We start from the raw sequence: 12,610 nt of genomic DNA, 5'->3' as shown, positions 1-12,610 counted from the left end.
TTCAGATTCAGATTCAGATTCAGATTAGACACGACAAGGATTAGGATAAGATTGAGGATTCAGATTCAGATTCAGATTCAGATTAGACATGACAAGGATTAGGATAAGATTGGGATTGGGATTGGGATTGGGATTGGGATTGGGATTCAGATTCAGATTCAGATTCAGATTCAGATTCAGATTAGACAAGACAAGGATTAGGATAAGATTGGGATTGGGATTGGGATTGGGGATTCAGATTCAGATTCAGATTCAGATTCAGATTAGACACAACAAGGATTAGGATAAGATTGGGATTGGGATTGGGATTGGGATTGGGATTGGGATTCAGATTCAGATTCAGATTCAGATTAGACACAACAAGGATTAGGATAAGATTGGGATTGGGATTGGGATTGGGATTGGGATTCAGATTCAGATTCAGATTCAGATTCAGATTCAGATTAGACACAACAAGGATTAGGATAAGATTGGGATTGGGATTGGGATTGGGATTGGGATTCAGATTCAGATTCAAATTCAGATTCAGATTAGACACGACAAGGATTAGGATAAGATTGAGATTGGGGTTGGGATTGGGATTGGGATTCACATTCAATTAGACAAGACAAGGATTAGGATAAGATTGAGATTGGGATTGGGATTGGGATTCAGATTCAGATTCAGATTCAGATTCAGATTCAGATTTGACACAACAAGGATTAGGATAAGATTGGGATTGGGATTGGGATTGGGATTCAGATTCAGATTCAGATTCAGATTCAGATTCAGATTAGACACAACAAGGATTAGGATAAGATTGGGATTGGGATTGGGATTGGGATTCAGATTCAGATTCAGATTCAAATTCAGATTCAGATTAGACACGACAAGGATTAGGATAAGATTGAGATTGGGGTTGGGATTGGGATTGGGATTCACATTCAATTAGACAAGACAAGGATTAGGGTAAGATTGAGATTGGGATTGGGATTCAGATTCACATTCAGATTCAGATTCAGATTCAGATTCAGATTCAGATTAGACACAACAAGGATTAGGATAAGATTGGGATTGGGATTGGGATTCAGATTCAGATTCAGATTCAGATTCAGATTAGACACAACAAGGATTAGAATAAGATTGGGATTGGGATTGGGATTCAGATTCAGATTCAGATTCAGATTCAGATTCAGATTAGACACAACAAGGATTAGGATAAGATTGGGATTGGGATTGGGATTGGGATTGGGATTCAGATTCAGATTCAAATTCAAATTCAGATTCAGATTAGACACGACAAGGATTAGGATAAGATTTAGATTGGGGTTGGGATTGGGATTGGGATTGGGATTCACATTCAATTAGACAAGACAAGGATTAGGATAAGATTGAGATTGGGATTGGGATTGGGATTGGGATTCAGATTCAGATTCAGATTCAGATTCAGATTCAGATTCAGATTCAGATTCAGATTAGACACAACAAGGATTAGGATAAGATTGATTGGGATTGGGATTGGGATTGGGATTCAGATTCAGATTCAGATTCAGATTCAGATTCAGATTCAGATTAGACACAACAAGGATTAGGATAAGATTGGGATTGGGATTGGGATTGGGATTGGGATTCAGATTCAGATTCAGATTCAAATTCAGATTCAGATTAGACACGACAAGGATTAGGATAAGATTGAGATTGGGGTTGGGATTCAGATTCAGATTCAGATTCAGATTCAGATTCAGATTCAGATTCAGATTCAGATTCAGATTCAGATTCAGATTAGACAAGACAAGGATTAGGATAAGATTGAGATTGAGATTAACTTTTATTGTCATTTTCCTGTATCGACTTATTTATTTATTTGTTTGTTTGTTTATTTAGTGACCGTTCAACATTACAATGGAATTGAAAAAAGGGAGTTATGACCATTTTTCACACTTACGACCATTGCAGCATCCCTGGGGGGTGTCACGGGATCAAAATCCAGATTCTCAGCCACTGACTCTTATTTATGATGGGAGCCGCGTCCCAGGATCGCACAGTCCCCTCTGCTTGCGACCGTCCGAGCAAGGAAAGTCCTTGGGGAAGCCTGATCCACTTAACGACTGGGTGACTAACAGAACTGCCCTGATTCTGCGGCAAGAAAGCTGGTGAAAATGGGCCAAAACTCACGGAACAACTGTCCTGATTAGCAATGGAAAGTGTCGTCTCCGTTGTGGCCGCCAGTCGAAGCCTACCTGGAATGGGGACTCCTGCAGTGGCCGAGGTTGGGCACCCCGAGATACAAGGCGTTCAATGGAGACCTAAGCCTGGACTGCTGGCTGCAATCATGCCCCCCCCTCCCTTAAAAGAAAGGAGACCCCATTTACAAGGCCCAGAGAGTTCCAATATTGGGGGGGGGCGCCCCAAAGAAGAGGGAGGGGCTCCACCCATTTTCCAAAGCCCCTGAAGGCAGGACGAGAAGCAACGGATGGAAACTCATCCAGGAGAGAAGCAGCAACCTGGAACTAAGGAGAAACTTCCGAACGGGGAGGAGGACAATGAACCAGTGGAACAGCCTGCCACCTGTTGTTGTTCATCCTCTAGAGGTTTTCCAGAAGAGACTGGACAGCTGCTTGTCTGAAATGGTAGGGTCTCCTGCATGAGCAGGGGGCTGGACTAGAAGACCTCCAGGGTCCCTTCCAACTCTGTCATTCTATATTCTATAAAAGTTCAGAACAGAAGGACTAGGGTTGACGTGACCGTTTCAACTCCTACCCTCAAAACGATGCTATACAGAACAACTAGACACAAGGGGAGTTTTTCCCCCAACGCCATCACTCTGCTAAACAAATCCTTCCCTCAACACTTGTCCAACTATTTACAAAATCTGCACTACTATTACTATTAATCTTGTCATCACTCTTTATCATCCATCCCCTCCTACTTGTGACTGTATGACTGTAACTTTGTCGCTTGTATCCTTATGATTTATATTAACTGTTTCCTGGTATGATTTGATTGCTATGACTATTATTAAGTGTGATACTTAATATGATGCTTAACTCTGGACGAATGTATTTTTTCTTCTATGTACACTGAGAGCATTTACACCAAGACAAATTCTTTGTGTGTCCAATCACACTTGGCCAATAAAGAATTCTATTCTTTCTTTCTTTCTTTCTTTCTTTCTTTCTTTCTTTCTTTCTTTCTTTCTTTCTTCTTTCTTTCTTTCTTTCTTTCTTTCTTTCTTTCTTTCTTTCTTTCTTTCTTTCTTTCTTTCTTTCTTTCTTTCATTTTCTATCTATCTCTCTATCTGATTTGATTGCTTATTGCACCCTATGACTATTATTAAGTGTTGCACCTGATGATTTTTGACTCTTGACGAATGTACCTCTTCTTTTATGTGCACTGAGAGCATTTGCACCAAGACAAAATCCTTGTGTGTCTAATCACACTTGGCAAATAAAGAATCCTATTCTATTCTATTCTATTCTATTCTATTCTATTCTGTTCTGTTCTGTTCTGTTCTGTTCTATTCTGTTATTTCTATCTACGTACCTACCTACCTACCTGATTGCTTGTTGTGCCCTGTGACTATTATTAAGTGATGTACTGATGATTCTTGACTCTTGACGAATGTATCTTTTCTTTTATGTGCACTGAGAGCATTTGCACCAAGACAAATCCCTTGTGTGTCCAATCACACTTGGCCAATAACGTATTCTATTCTATTCTATTCTATTCTATTCTATTCTATTCTATTCTATTCTATTCTATTCTATTCTATTCTATTCTATTCTATATTCCAATCTCTCAGGGGCTGCCATAAAGAAGAGGGAGTCAAGCCATTCTCCAAAGCACCTGAGGGCAGGACAAGGAGAGAGCCAACCTGGAATTAAGGAGAACTTTCCTGACGGTTACAACAAGGAACCAGCGGAACAAACTTGCCCCCAGAAGTTGTGAATGCTCCAACACTGGAAGTTTTTTAGGAAGAGGTTGGATAACCGTTTGTATGAAATGGTGTAGGGTCTCCTGCCTGAACAAGGGGTTGGACTAGAAGACCTCCAAGACCTCCCTTCCAACCCAGTTATTATTCTGGCTCCCTTTCCCAGCTGACTCTTAGAGGACCTCAAGGTCAGCCTCCCCCACTTCCCCTCCCCACCGTCCTTGGGTGCTTTTGCAGGGCCTCCTTATCGTCTTGAAAATGATTGCACGGTATTTGCCTAAGGCGGTTTCTCGGGCATTGATTTCTCACGTCACGTAGACTTGCCCGGATCATTCCTCTACAGGCAGAGGACATCGCTATCAGTTTAACAGAGTTGGAAGGGACCTTGGAGATCCTCTAGCCCAACCCCCACCCAACCCGTGCTCAAGCAGGAGTCTCTATACCAGGAGCATCCCACCTTGGGGACTTTAAGGCTTGTGGACTTCAGCTCCCAGAATCCTTCAGATCTATGGGCATCCCACCTACAACTTCTGAAGGCAGGCTGGCCTACGGTTTAACGATTCTATCCAGAAATTCTTCCTTAGTTCCAGGCTGCTTCTCTCCTCGGTTGGTGGTTCGCATCCATTGCTTCTTGTCCTGCCTTGCGGGGCTTTGCACCCAGGACCTTCAAACTTGACCAGGTTCTGTGGAATGAAGCACTTTTCCAGTGCTTTCTTGGTGGCGGGTGCAAAGATTAAAGTGGCATTTATTTAAAGTCAAATCATGTAACATTTTAAACACGTTAATAGCTTTTAGAGTTGAAGTCCACAAGTCTTAAAGCTGTCGTGTTTAAAGACCCCTGCTTTGGACCATAGGCTGACTCCCCTCTTCTCTGGGGCAGCCCCCCAACTATTGGAAGATGCTCTCCTGCCTCCCCTGGTCCGTCTCTTCCCTAGACTAGCCAGGCCCAATTCCTGCAACCGTCCATCGTATGTTCTAGCCTCCAGTCCTCTAATCTTCTTGGTTGCTCTTCTCTGCACACTTTCTAGAGCAGGGGTCTTTAAACATGACAGCTTTAAGACTTGTGGACTTCAACTCTAAAAGCTATTAACGTGTTTAAAATATTACATGATTTTACTTTAAACAAATGCACTTTAATCTTTGCCACCCGCCACCAAGAAAGGACTGGAAAAGTGCTTCATTCCACAGAATACCCTAACTCAGCATCTTCACTTAATATTTATTTGGCTGAAGAAATTTGGAGTTAAGACCCCATTTCCTGAATCCATAAACTTGCCACAAACTGTCAAACCTTCCAACAGTGATACAATTAACAAAATTACCCTCATGAAAAATGTCTACAGTCTGCTTCCAGGTACACAGTACTTTGTCAGTGTACGTCCTTCATCTAGGACCTGGATCCAACTTTTAATTATAATCAGTGGGAATAAAATTGTGGTTTAATTATTAGATGGTTGAATGGTTGTTCCGTTATTGTGCTTATAATACTAGAAATGCTACGAATGCCTAGTCTTCGGCTATGAGGGGGGCAGCAAATAAATGTTATAAATAAAGGTAAATAAATAAATCATGCCAAGTTTGGAGACCTCCCTTCTAGAGCCTTAGCGTCTTTTTTTGCATCTTTTGCACCAGAACTGGACACAGTACTCCAGAATCAGAATCAAGCTGGGAGGACCCGAGAGGTCTTCTAGTCCAACCCCCTGTTTCAAGCAGGAGGCCCCATATGCCAGTTCAGACAAACGGTCATCTCTTCTTTTTAAAAAAGCCTCCAGTGATGAGGCACTCAGAGCTTCTGGTGGCAGGCTGTTCCACTGGTTCATTGTCCTCATTGTCAGGAAGTTTCCCCTGAGTTCTGGGTTGCTTCTGTCCCGGATGGGTTTCCATCCAAGACGACCTCTTAGCTCTCTTCTGGTTGATGCCCAGGAAGAAGGCCGCCCTTCATTCCAGGTGGCCTCTTCCCCGCTGGCATCCCACAACCTCAGAGTGTCTTCGTGCCTGGGGTGGCAAAGCTCTTCCAAAAAAAAACCTCCCTCCCCTAATGCCACCTCCCCATCACTTGGCCCAGGTCAGAATCCTGGCTTCATTCTAGAAGCTGGCATGGCTAGTCCAGGGAAGAGAAGGACCAGGGGAGACAGGAGAGCATCTTCCAATATTTGAGGGGCTGCCCCAGAGAGGAGGAAGAGAAGAGGTCAAGCTATTCTCCAAGGCAACTGAAAGGCCAAACAAGGAAGAATGGATGGAAACTGGTCAAGGAGAGATTCAACCTGGAAATAAGGAGAAACTTTCTGACAATGAAAACAATCAACCGATGGAACAGAAGTTGCCTTCGGAAGTTGTGGGAGCTTCATCACTGGAGGCTTTCAAGAAGAGATTGGACAGCCATCTCTCAGAAATGGGGTAGGGTCTCCTGCTTGGACTGGATGACCTCCAAGGTCCCTTCCATCGTTGTTAACAAAGAGAGGGAGAGAGAGAGAGAGAGGGAGGGAGGGAGGGGGGGGAGGGAGGGAAGGAAGGAAGGAAGGAAGGAAGGAAGGAAGGAAGGAAGGAAGGAAGGAAGGAAGGAAGGAAGTTAGTTGTGGGAGCTTCATCCCTGGAGACTTTCACGAAGAGACTGGACTGGCATCAGTCAGAAATGGTGTGGGTCTCCTGCTTGGACTGGATGACCTCAGGTCCCTTCCATCGTTGTTAACAGAAGAGGGGGAGAGAGAGAGAGGAGGAGGGAGGGAGGGAGGGAGGGAGGTAGGAAGGAAGGAAGGAAGGAAGTTAGTTAGTTAGTTGTGGGAGCTTCATCCCTGGAGACTTTTACGAAGAGACTGGACTGGCATCAGTCAGAAATGGTGTAGGTCTCCTGCTTGGACTGATGACCTCCAAGGTCCCTTCCATCATTTAATTAGATAGATAGATAGATGATAGATAGATAGATAGAGAGATGATAGATAGATAGATAGAGAGATAGATAGATAGAGATAGATAGATAGATAGATAGATAGATAGAGAGAGAGAGAGAGAGAGAGAGAAGAAGAAGAAAGAAAAAAAAAAGAAAGAAAGAAAGAAAGAAAGAAAAAGAAAGAAAGAAAGAAAGAAAGAAAGAAAGAAAGAAAGAAAGAAAGAAAGAAAGAAAGAAAGAAAGAAAGAAAGAAAGAAAGAAAGAAAGAAAGAAAGAAAGAAAGTTAGTTAGTTGTGGGAGCTTCATCCCTGGAGACTTTCACGAAGAGACTAGACTGGCATCTGTCAGAAATGGTGTAGGGTCTGCTGCTTGGGCAGGGGTTGGACTAGATGACCTCCAAGACCCCTTCCAACTCTGATCATCTGTAATATTCCCTGTAATATTCAGCTGGTGCCCTTCTCTTCCCCAGGTTTTCGGGGTCCCTTTTCCTTTAGTTTTATCAGTGTGCATCGAGCAGATACTGCTTTGCAGCTGGTCCTCATCTTATGACCACAACTGGGCCCAAAATATTGATGCTAAGTGAGGCAGGCATTCTGTGCCATTGGACAACCTTTCTTGCCACCGTTGTTAAGTGAATCACTGCCGTTATTAGACAGTTAAGCGAATCTGGCTTCCCCGCTGACTGTCAGCAGGTCATAAAAGGGGATCACGTGACCCCAGGACCCTGAGACCATCATAAATAGGAGTCAGTTGCCAAGAGTCACAAGTTTGACCATGTGACCCTGGGGAGGGGCTGCAACGGTCGTTAAGTGGGGAAAATGGTCATTGTAACTCACTTTTTTCCATTTTAAAGTTTGTGTTAACTTTCAGTGGTCACTAAATTAACTGTTGTAAGTTGAGGACAACCTGCATTCCAGGACAGTCAAGGAAAAAAACTGCCAGCCTTGAAAGAAGCTGCCCAGAATCATTTTGGATAAGAGTCATGGGCAGGATGTAAATTTAATAATTAAACCAAATTAAAACTAAACTAAATTGAACGTGAAAGTAAAAGTAAAGTAAAAGTAAAGTAAAAGAAAAGTAAAAGAAAAGTAAAGTAAAGTAAAAGTAAAGTAAAGTAAAGTAAAATAAAAGTAAAATAAAAGTAAAATAAAAGTAAAGTAAAAGTAAAAGTAAAGAAAAGTAAAAGTAAAAGTAAAAGTAAAGTAAAGTAAAGTAAAAGTAAAGTAAAGTAAAAGTAAAGTAAAAGTAAAGTAAAAGTAAAGTAAAAGTAAAGTAAAAGTAAAGTAAAAGTAAAACTAAAGCCAATAAATGAAGGAAACCACAAAGCCAAGACCCCACTTTCCAATCTTCGGACTCCGGAAGAGACAAGTGATCTAGTCAGTTGCCCAGCTTACTTGCGCCAGCTCCTTCTTCAGCTGGTTGGCCCTGGCAACGATGGGGCCCCGCACGGCGTACTCCACCATCCGGACGTGGGGGTTCATGGACTCCAGAGTCAGGACTCTGTCCTTGCGCGTCGCCTGGTTGCCCGCCATGCCCGGCTGCTGCCTCTCCTGTCGGCAGCGCCCTGAAATGCAAAAGAGATTCGGGGCTGAGCGAGGGGGCCACCCAGCAGAGGGGGGGGGGCCTCGCCCGGGGGAGCCTGCTGCTCAGGACCATCCTGGCAAAGCGAAGCCTCGGCATGAGGAGCCCCGGCGGCTTCAGCCGCTGCTGCCCAGACGAGAGATCTGCTGTTTGGGATCCCGGCTGCGGCCAGGGAAGGCGGGATCCACCACGCAGGTGGCCGAAGTCCTCTCCCTCCCCAAGTGGCCCCGGGGATTTTGCAGAGGGGCCGGGTGGATGGGCTGGCTCAATCCCCAACCAAGTGGAGGGGGGAGAGACATGCCCTGTCTTTTCCCAGCCTTAGTAGGGCTCAAGGTTCCCCTCCCCCTTGTTCCCCCCCACCAGCACCAGCACCCAGCAAACGGAGGGACCCACCAGCCTCCCAGGCGAGCGAGCAGCTGCTCCCACATGGGCAGAGTGGGGGAGGGCACTGCTCCTTTTAACCCAGGGCCGGAGGGAGGAGACAGGCTGGAAGAAAGCTGCACTTTGTGCAGGGCGGCTGAAAGGATCCGGCCGGAGCCACAAGGACGATGACGGTGACAGGGGAACAAAGCCGAAACGAGCTGTCCCACCGAGGCTCTGGCTGCCAAGTGCGGGCAGGATGCCCAGGTGGCTGGCACGGAGGGAGGGAAAGGCTGGCCGGCTGCCTCGCCCTCACTTGCCCCCTGGAGGAAGAGGCAGAGGAGGGGTGCCAAGGCTGGGCACCTCTGAGGAGCAGCGGCTGAAAGGCACGGCCAGGATGCTCCTCCACCCCCCACCCCCAAAACTGGCTTCCTGATGCCCTAAAATACCCCTCCCCCACCCAGGATCCCTTTTAAGAACAGGTGGCATCTGGGCAGCGCCACTTGCTCCACCCCATCCTAGCTCGAAGGGTGCATTTTATTTGCATTTGTATTTATATATTGTTTTGTTTGGTATTTTATATGATATTTTCTATCCTGTATTGTACGGGTAGTCCTCCACTTGCACCCTTTCGTTTAGCGGCCATTCGACGGCACTGGGGAAAAGGGACTCTTATGACCAGTGTTCACAGCGACTTACGACCGGTGCAACGTTCCCATGATCCGCGTCAGGGGTCCCCAAACTTGGCCACTTTAAGACTGGTGGACTTCCAACTCCCAGAATTCTCCAGCCAGTTTGGAAACCTCGGAATTCCAATCACACGACCACAGGGGATGCTGCCATGGTCATAAGTTTGAAAAACAGTCCTTTTCAGTGCCCTCGTAATTTCAAACGGTCACTAAATCAGAGGTCTCCAACCTTGGCCACTTTAAGACTGGTGGACTTCAACTCCCAGAATTCTCCAGCCAGCAACCTTGACCACTTTAAGACTGGTGGACTTCAACTCCCAGAATTCTCCAGCCAGCAACCTTGGCCACTTTAAGACTGGTGGACTTCAACTCCCAGAATTCTCCAGCCAGGAAGTCCACCAGTCTTAAAGTGGCCAAGGTTGGAGACCTCTGATCTACCTGATCAGAATTCAAACAGTTGGCAACTGACTCATATTTACGACCGTCGCAGTGTTTTGGGACCACAAGCGGATGCCCTGCAGAGAAGCTGAACTCCGACTCCCAGAATCCCCCTGGACCTTGCTGGACTTCTAATCAATCTGGAGCAAACCAGGCTGGGGGTGTCCTGAGGGGCGGAAGTCCCAAAGGGCCTTTCCCCCCCTCCCCCCCCCAAAAGGCAACCGGACTTCCTTGGTTCTTTGAAAACATTTCACTCCTCATCCAAGAAGCTTCCTCGGTTCATCATTCCGTTCTTCACGAACTGAAGAAGCTTCTTGGTTGAGGAGCGAAATGTTTTCAAAAAGGGGCGGGGGGGAAACCCCAAGAAAATCCAGTTGCCTTTGGGGAAAAAAACGCCTTTGGGACAAAACGATGACCTGGACAACGGAGAATCTCCGCAGACACCGAGGAATGCAAGGGTACATCTAGAAGCCCCCCTCCCCGCTCACGTGGGCCCTCCTCCCCTCGCATCAGCATGGGATCAATCAATCAGAATCGAGCTGGAAGGGGCCTTGGAGGTCTTCTAGTCAAACCCCCTGCTCAAGCAGGAGACCCTTTCAGACAATGTCTTCTTGAAAACCTCCAGAGATGAAGCACCCACAATTTCTGGTGGCAGGCTGTTCCACCGGATAATTCTCCTCACTCTTAGGAAGTTTCTCCTTAATTCCAGGGTTGCTTTCTCTCCTTGATTAGTTTCCACCTGTGGCTTCTTGTCCTGCCTTCAGGGGCTTTGGAGAATAGCTTGACTGCCTCTTCTTTGGGGCAGCCCCTCAAATACTGGAAGACTGCTATCGCGTGTCCCCCTTGGTCCTTCTCTCCTCCAGACTGGCCGTCCCTAAATCCTGCAACTGTTCTTCAAACGTTTCAGTCTCCAAGCCTTTCATCCTCCTAGTTGCTCTTCTCGGCCCTTTTTTTCCAAAGTCTCGACCTCTTTTTTTTTGTACTCTGTTGACCAAAATGGGATGCAGGATTCCAGGTGGCCCTGGGAAATATTTATTTCCACGGGCATCTAAAACAGGGGCAGAATTTCCTGGAATCCACGCCAGGATACCCAACCTGGGTGTTATTCCATCCACCCGTGCCGTGTTCCTCTTCTGCCCGTGGGGAAAATCCTCACGAGGAGAGAAGCCGTTTGTCGGCGTTCACGTGGTTTTCCCCACACCTTGCCCAGCCCTGGGTGTTGGGTATGCCGCTAAAGGTGAGCCAGGTTGGCCAAGAAGGTGGCTCTGCAGGTGCCAAGACAAATGCCTCCCTGGCAGGTCACCTCCGGGGAGAGCAGGGAGAGGCGGGGGGGGGGGCAGGGCGGGTCCCAAGCCGGCTGGGCCAATCCAGGAAACGGCTGAACGGCCCACAGGCCCTGAGCAAACAGGCTCACCTGCCAACCTGAGCAACAGGTTGGCTCCTGAGCGTAGGTGAAGCCGGGACAGGAGGAGAGGCAGCCTCTGGCACACCTATCAACGCTCAACTCACTGCAGGCGACCAAAAAAAACCCCCCACCTTGCTGCCCTCCAGTCCCCCCCTCCCTCCCGAGCGTCTCTGGGTGGGTTGGTGGGCTCTGTGCAGAGCCCCAGGCAAAAGAAGGGGGAGGAATCCACCCAAAGGCACCCACCCCACTGCAGTGCAGGAGCCCCCCTGGGGATGAGCTGACCCCTCCCCATCTTTGCAAGCCGAGCCCCCACCCCCACGCGATCCAGAACCCGGGGCTCGGAGGGTCCCCCTCTCTCCCCTGGCACTGAGGAGGTTGCCTAGTTTGGATAATGAGACGTCTGAAAGGAAACCACTCAGCTCAGAGAGCAGCGAAGACCCCCCCCCCCACCCCCCAGGCCTCCTCCTCTCTGCAACCCCCCACTCCCTTAAGCACTGGTGAGGGGACCTAGGTGGGTAATGAAACGCCTGCAAGGAGACCGCCGAGCTCGGAGAGCATCAAGGACCCCACAGTTGTTGTTTCTTCTTCCTCTTCTTCCTCTCCTCCTCCTCCTCCTCCTCCTCCTCCTCCTCCTCCTCCTCCTTGCAAACCAACCCCTTCGAGCACTGATAATGTTACCTAATTGGGTCATGAAACATTTGCAACAAACAACCAAGCTCAGAGAGCACGAAGGACCCTCCTCCTCCTCCTCTCCATGAACCCTGCTCCCTTCTAGCATTGATGACGCTACCTAGTTGGGTAATGAAACATCTGCAAGAAAAATACCAAGGACACAGTTCTCTCCTCCTCCTCGACTCCTCCTTTTACAAACCCGTCCTCCCCACTAACACTGGCGTTACCTACTTAGGTAATGAAACGCCTGCAAGGAGACCCCGAGTTCAGAGAACACCCAGGACCCCACAGTTCTTTCCTCCTCCTCCTCCTCCTCCTCCTCCTCCTCCTCCTCCTCCTCCTCCACCTCTCCACAAACCCCACTCCCTTCTAGCCCTGAAGATGTTACCTGGTCGGGTCATGAAACGTCTGCAGAAAAACCACCATGCTCAGAGAGCACCAAGGGCCCCACAGCCAGTCAATCTGCCCCTCCCTCCCTCCTCCCTCCCTCCCCTCCTCCTCCTCCCTGCAAACCCTCCTCCCTGCCAGCACTGAGGACGCTACCTAGTTGGGTGGTGAGACGTCTGCAAGAAAAACCACCCAGCTGAGAAGAGAGCACCAAGGACCGCAGCCCCCGAGCTACGAATAATCCTCCATTATCAGTACTATCCAAAGGGACAGAACAGGCA

At 47.5% G+C, this 12,610-nt stretch overlaps 1 protein-coding gene across 1 annotated transcript in view; it reads right to left on the bottom strand.

Moving 5' to 3' along the window:
- Positions 1-8,381, bottom strand: part of GPT (glutamic--pyruvic transaminase) — a 29,037-nt gene extending 20,656 nt beyond the window's left edge. Inside the window, 1 exon segment of the mRNA XM_087958924.1 lies at positions 8,192-8,381. Within this exon segment, the coding sequence (XP_087815050.1) occupies positions 8,192-8,329 (138 nt within the window). The 5' untranslated portion in view covers positions 8,330-8,381.
- Positions 8,382-12,610: the final 4,229 nt, after the last annotated feature.

Source organism: Notechis scutatus, chromosome 3 (assembly GCF_049901735.1).
Source record: "Notechis scutatus isolate UNSWTSFEM ecotype Mainland chromosome 3, rNotScu1.2, whole genome shotgun sequence".
NCBI classification, from domain to species: Eukaryota; Metazoa; Chordata; class Lepidosauria; order Squamata; family Elapidae; genus Notechis; species Notechis scutatus.
Note: the sequence above shows the minus strand (reverse complement) of the source record. Positions and strands in the feature narration are given on the sequence as shown.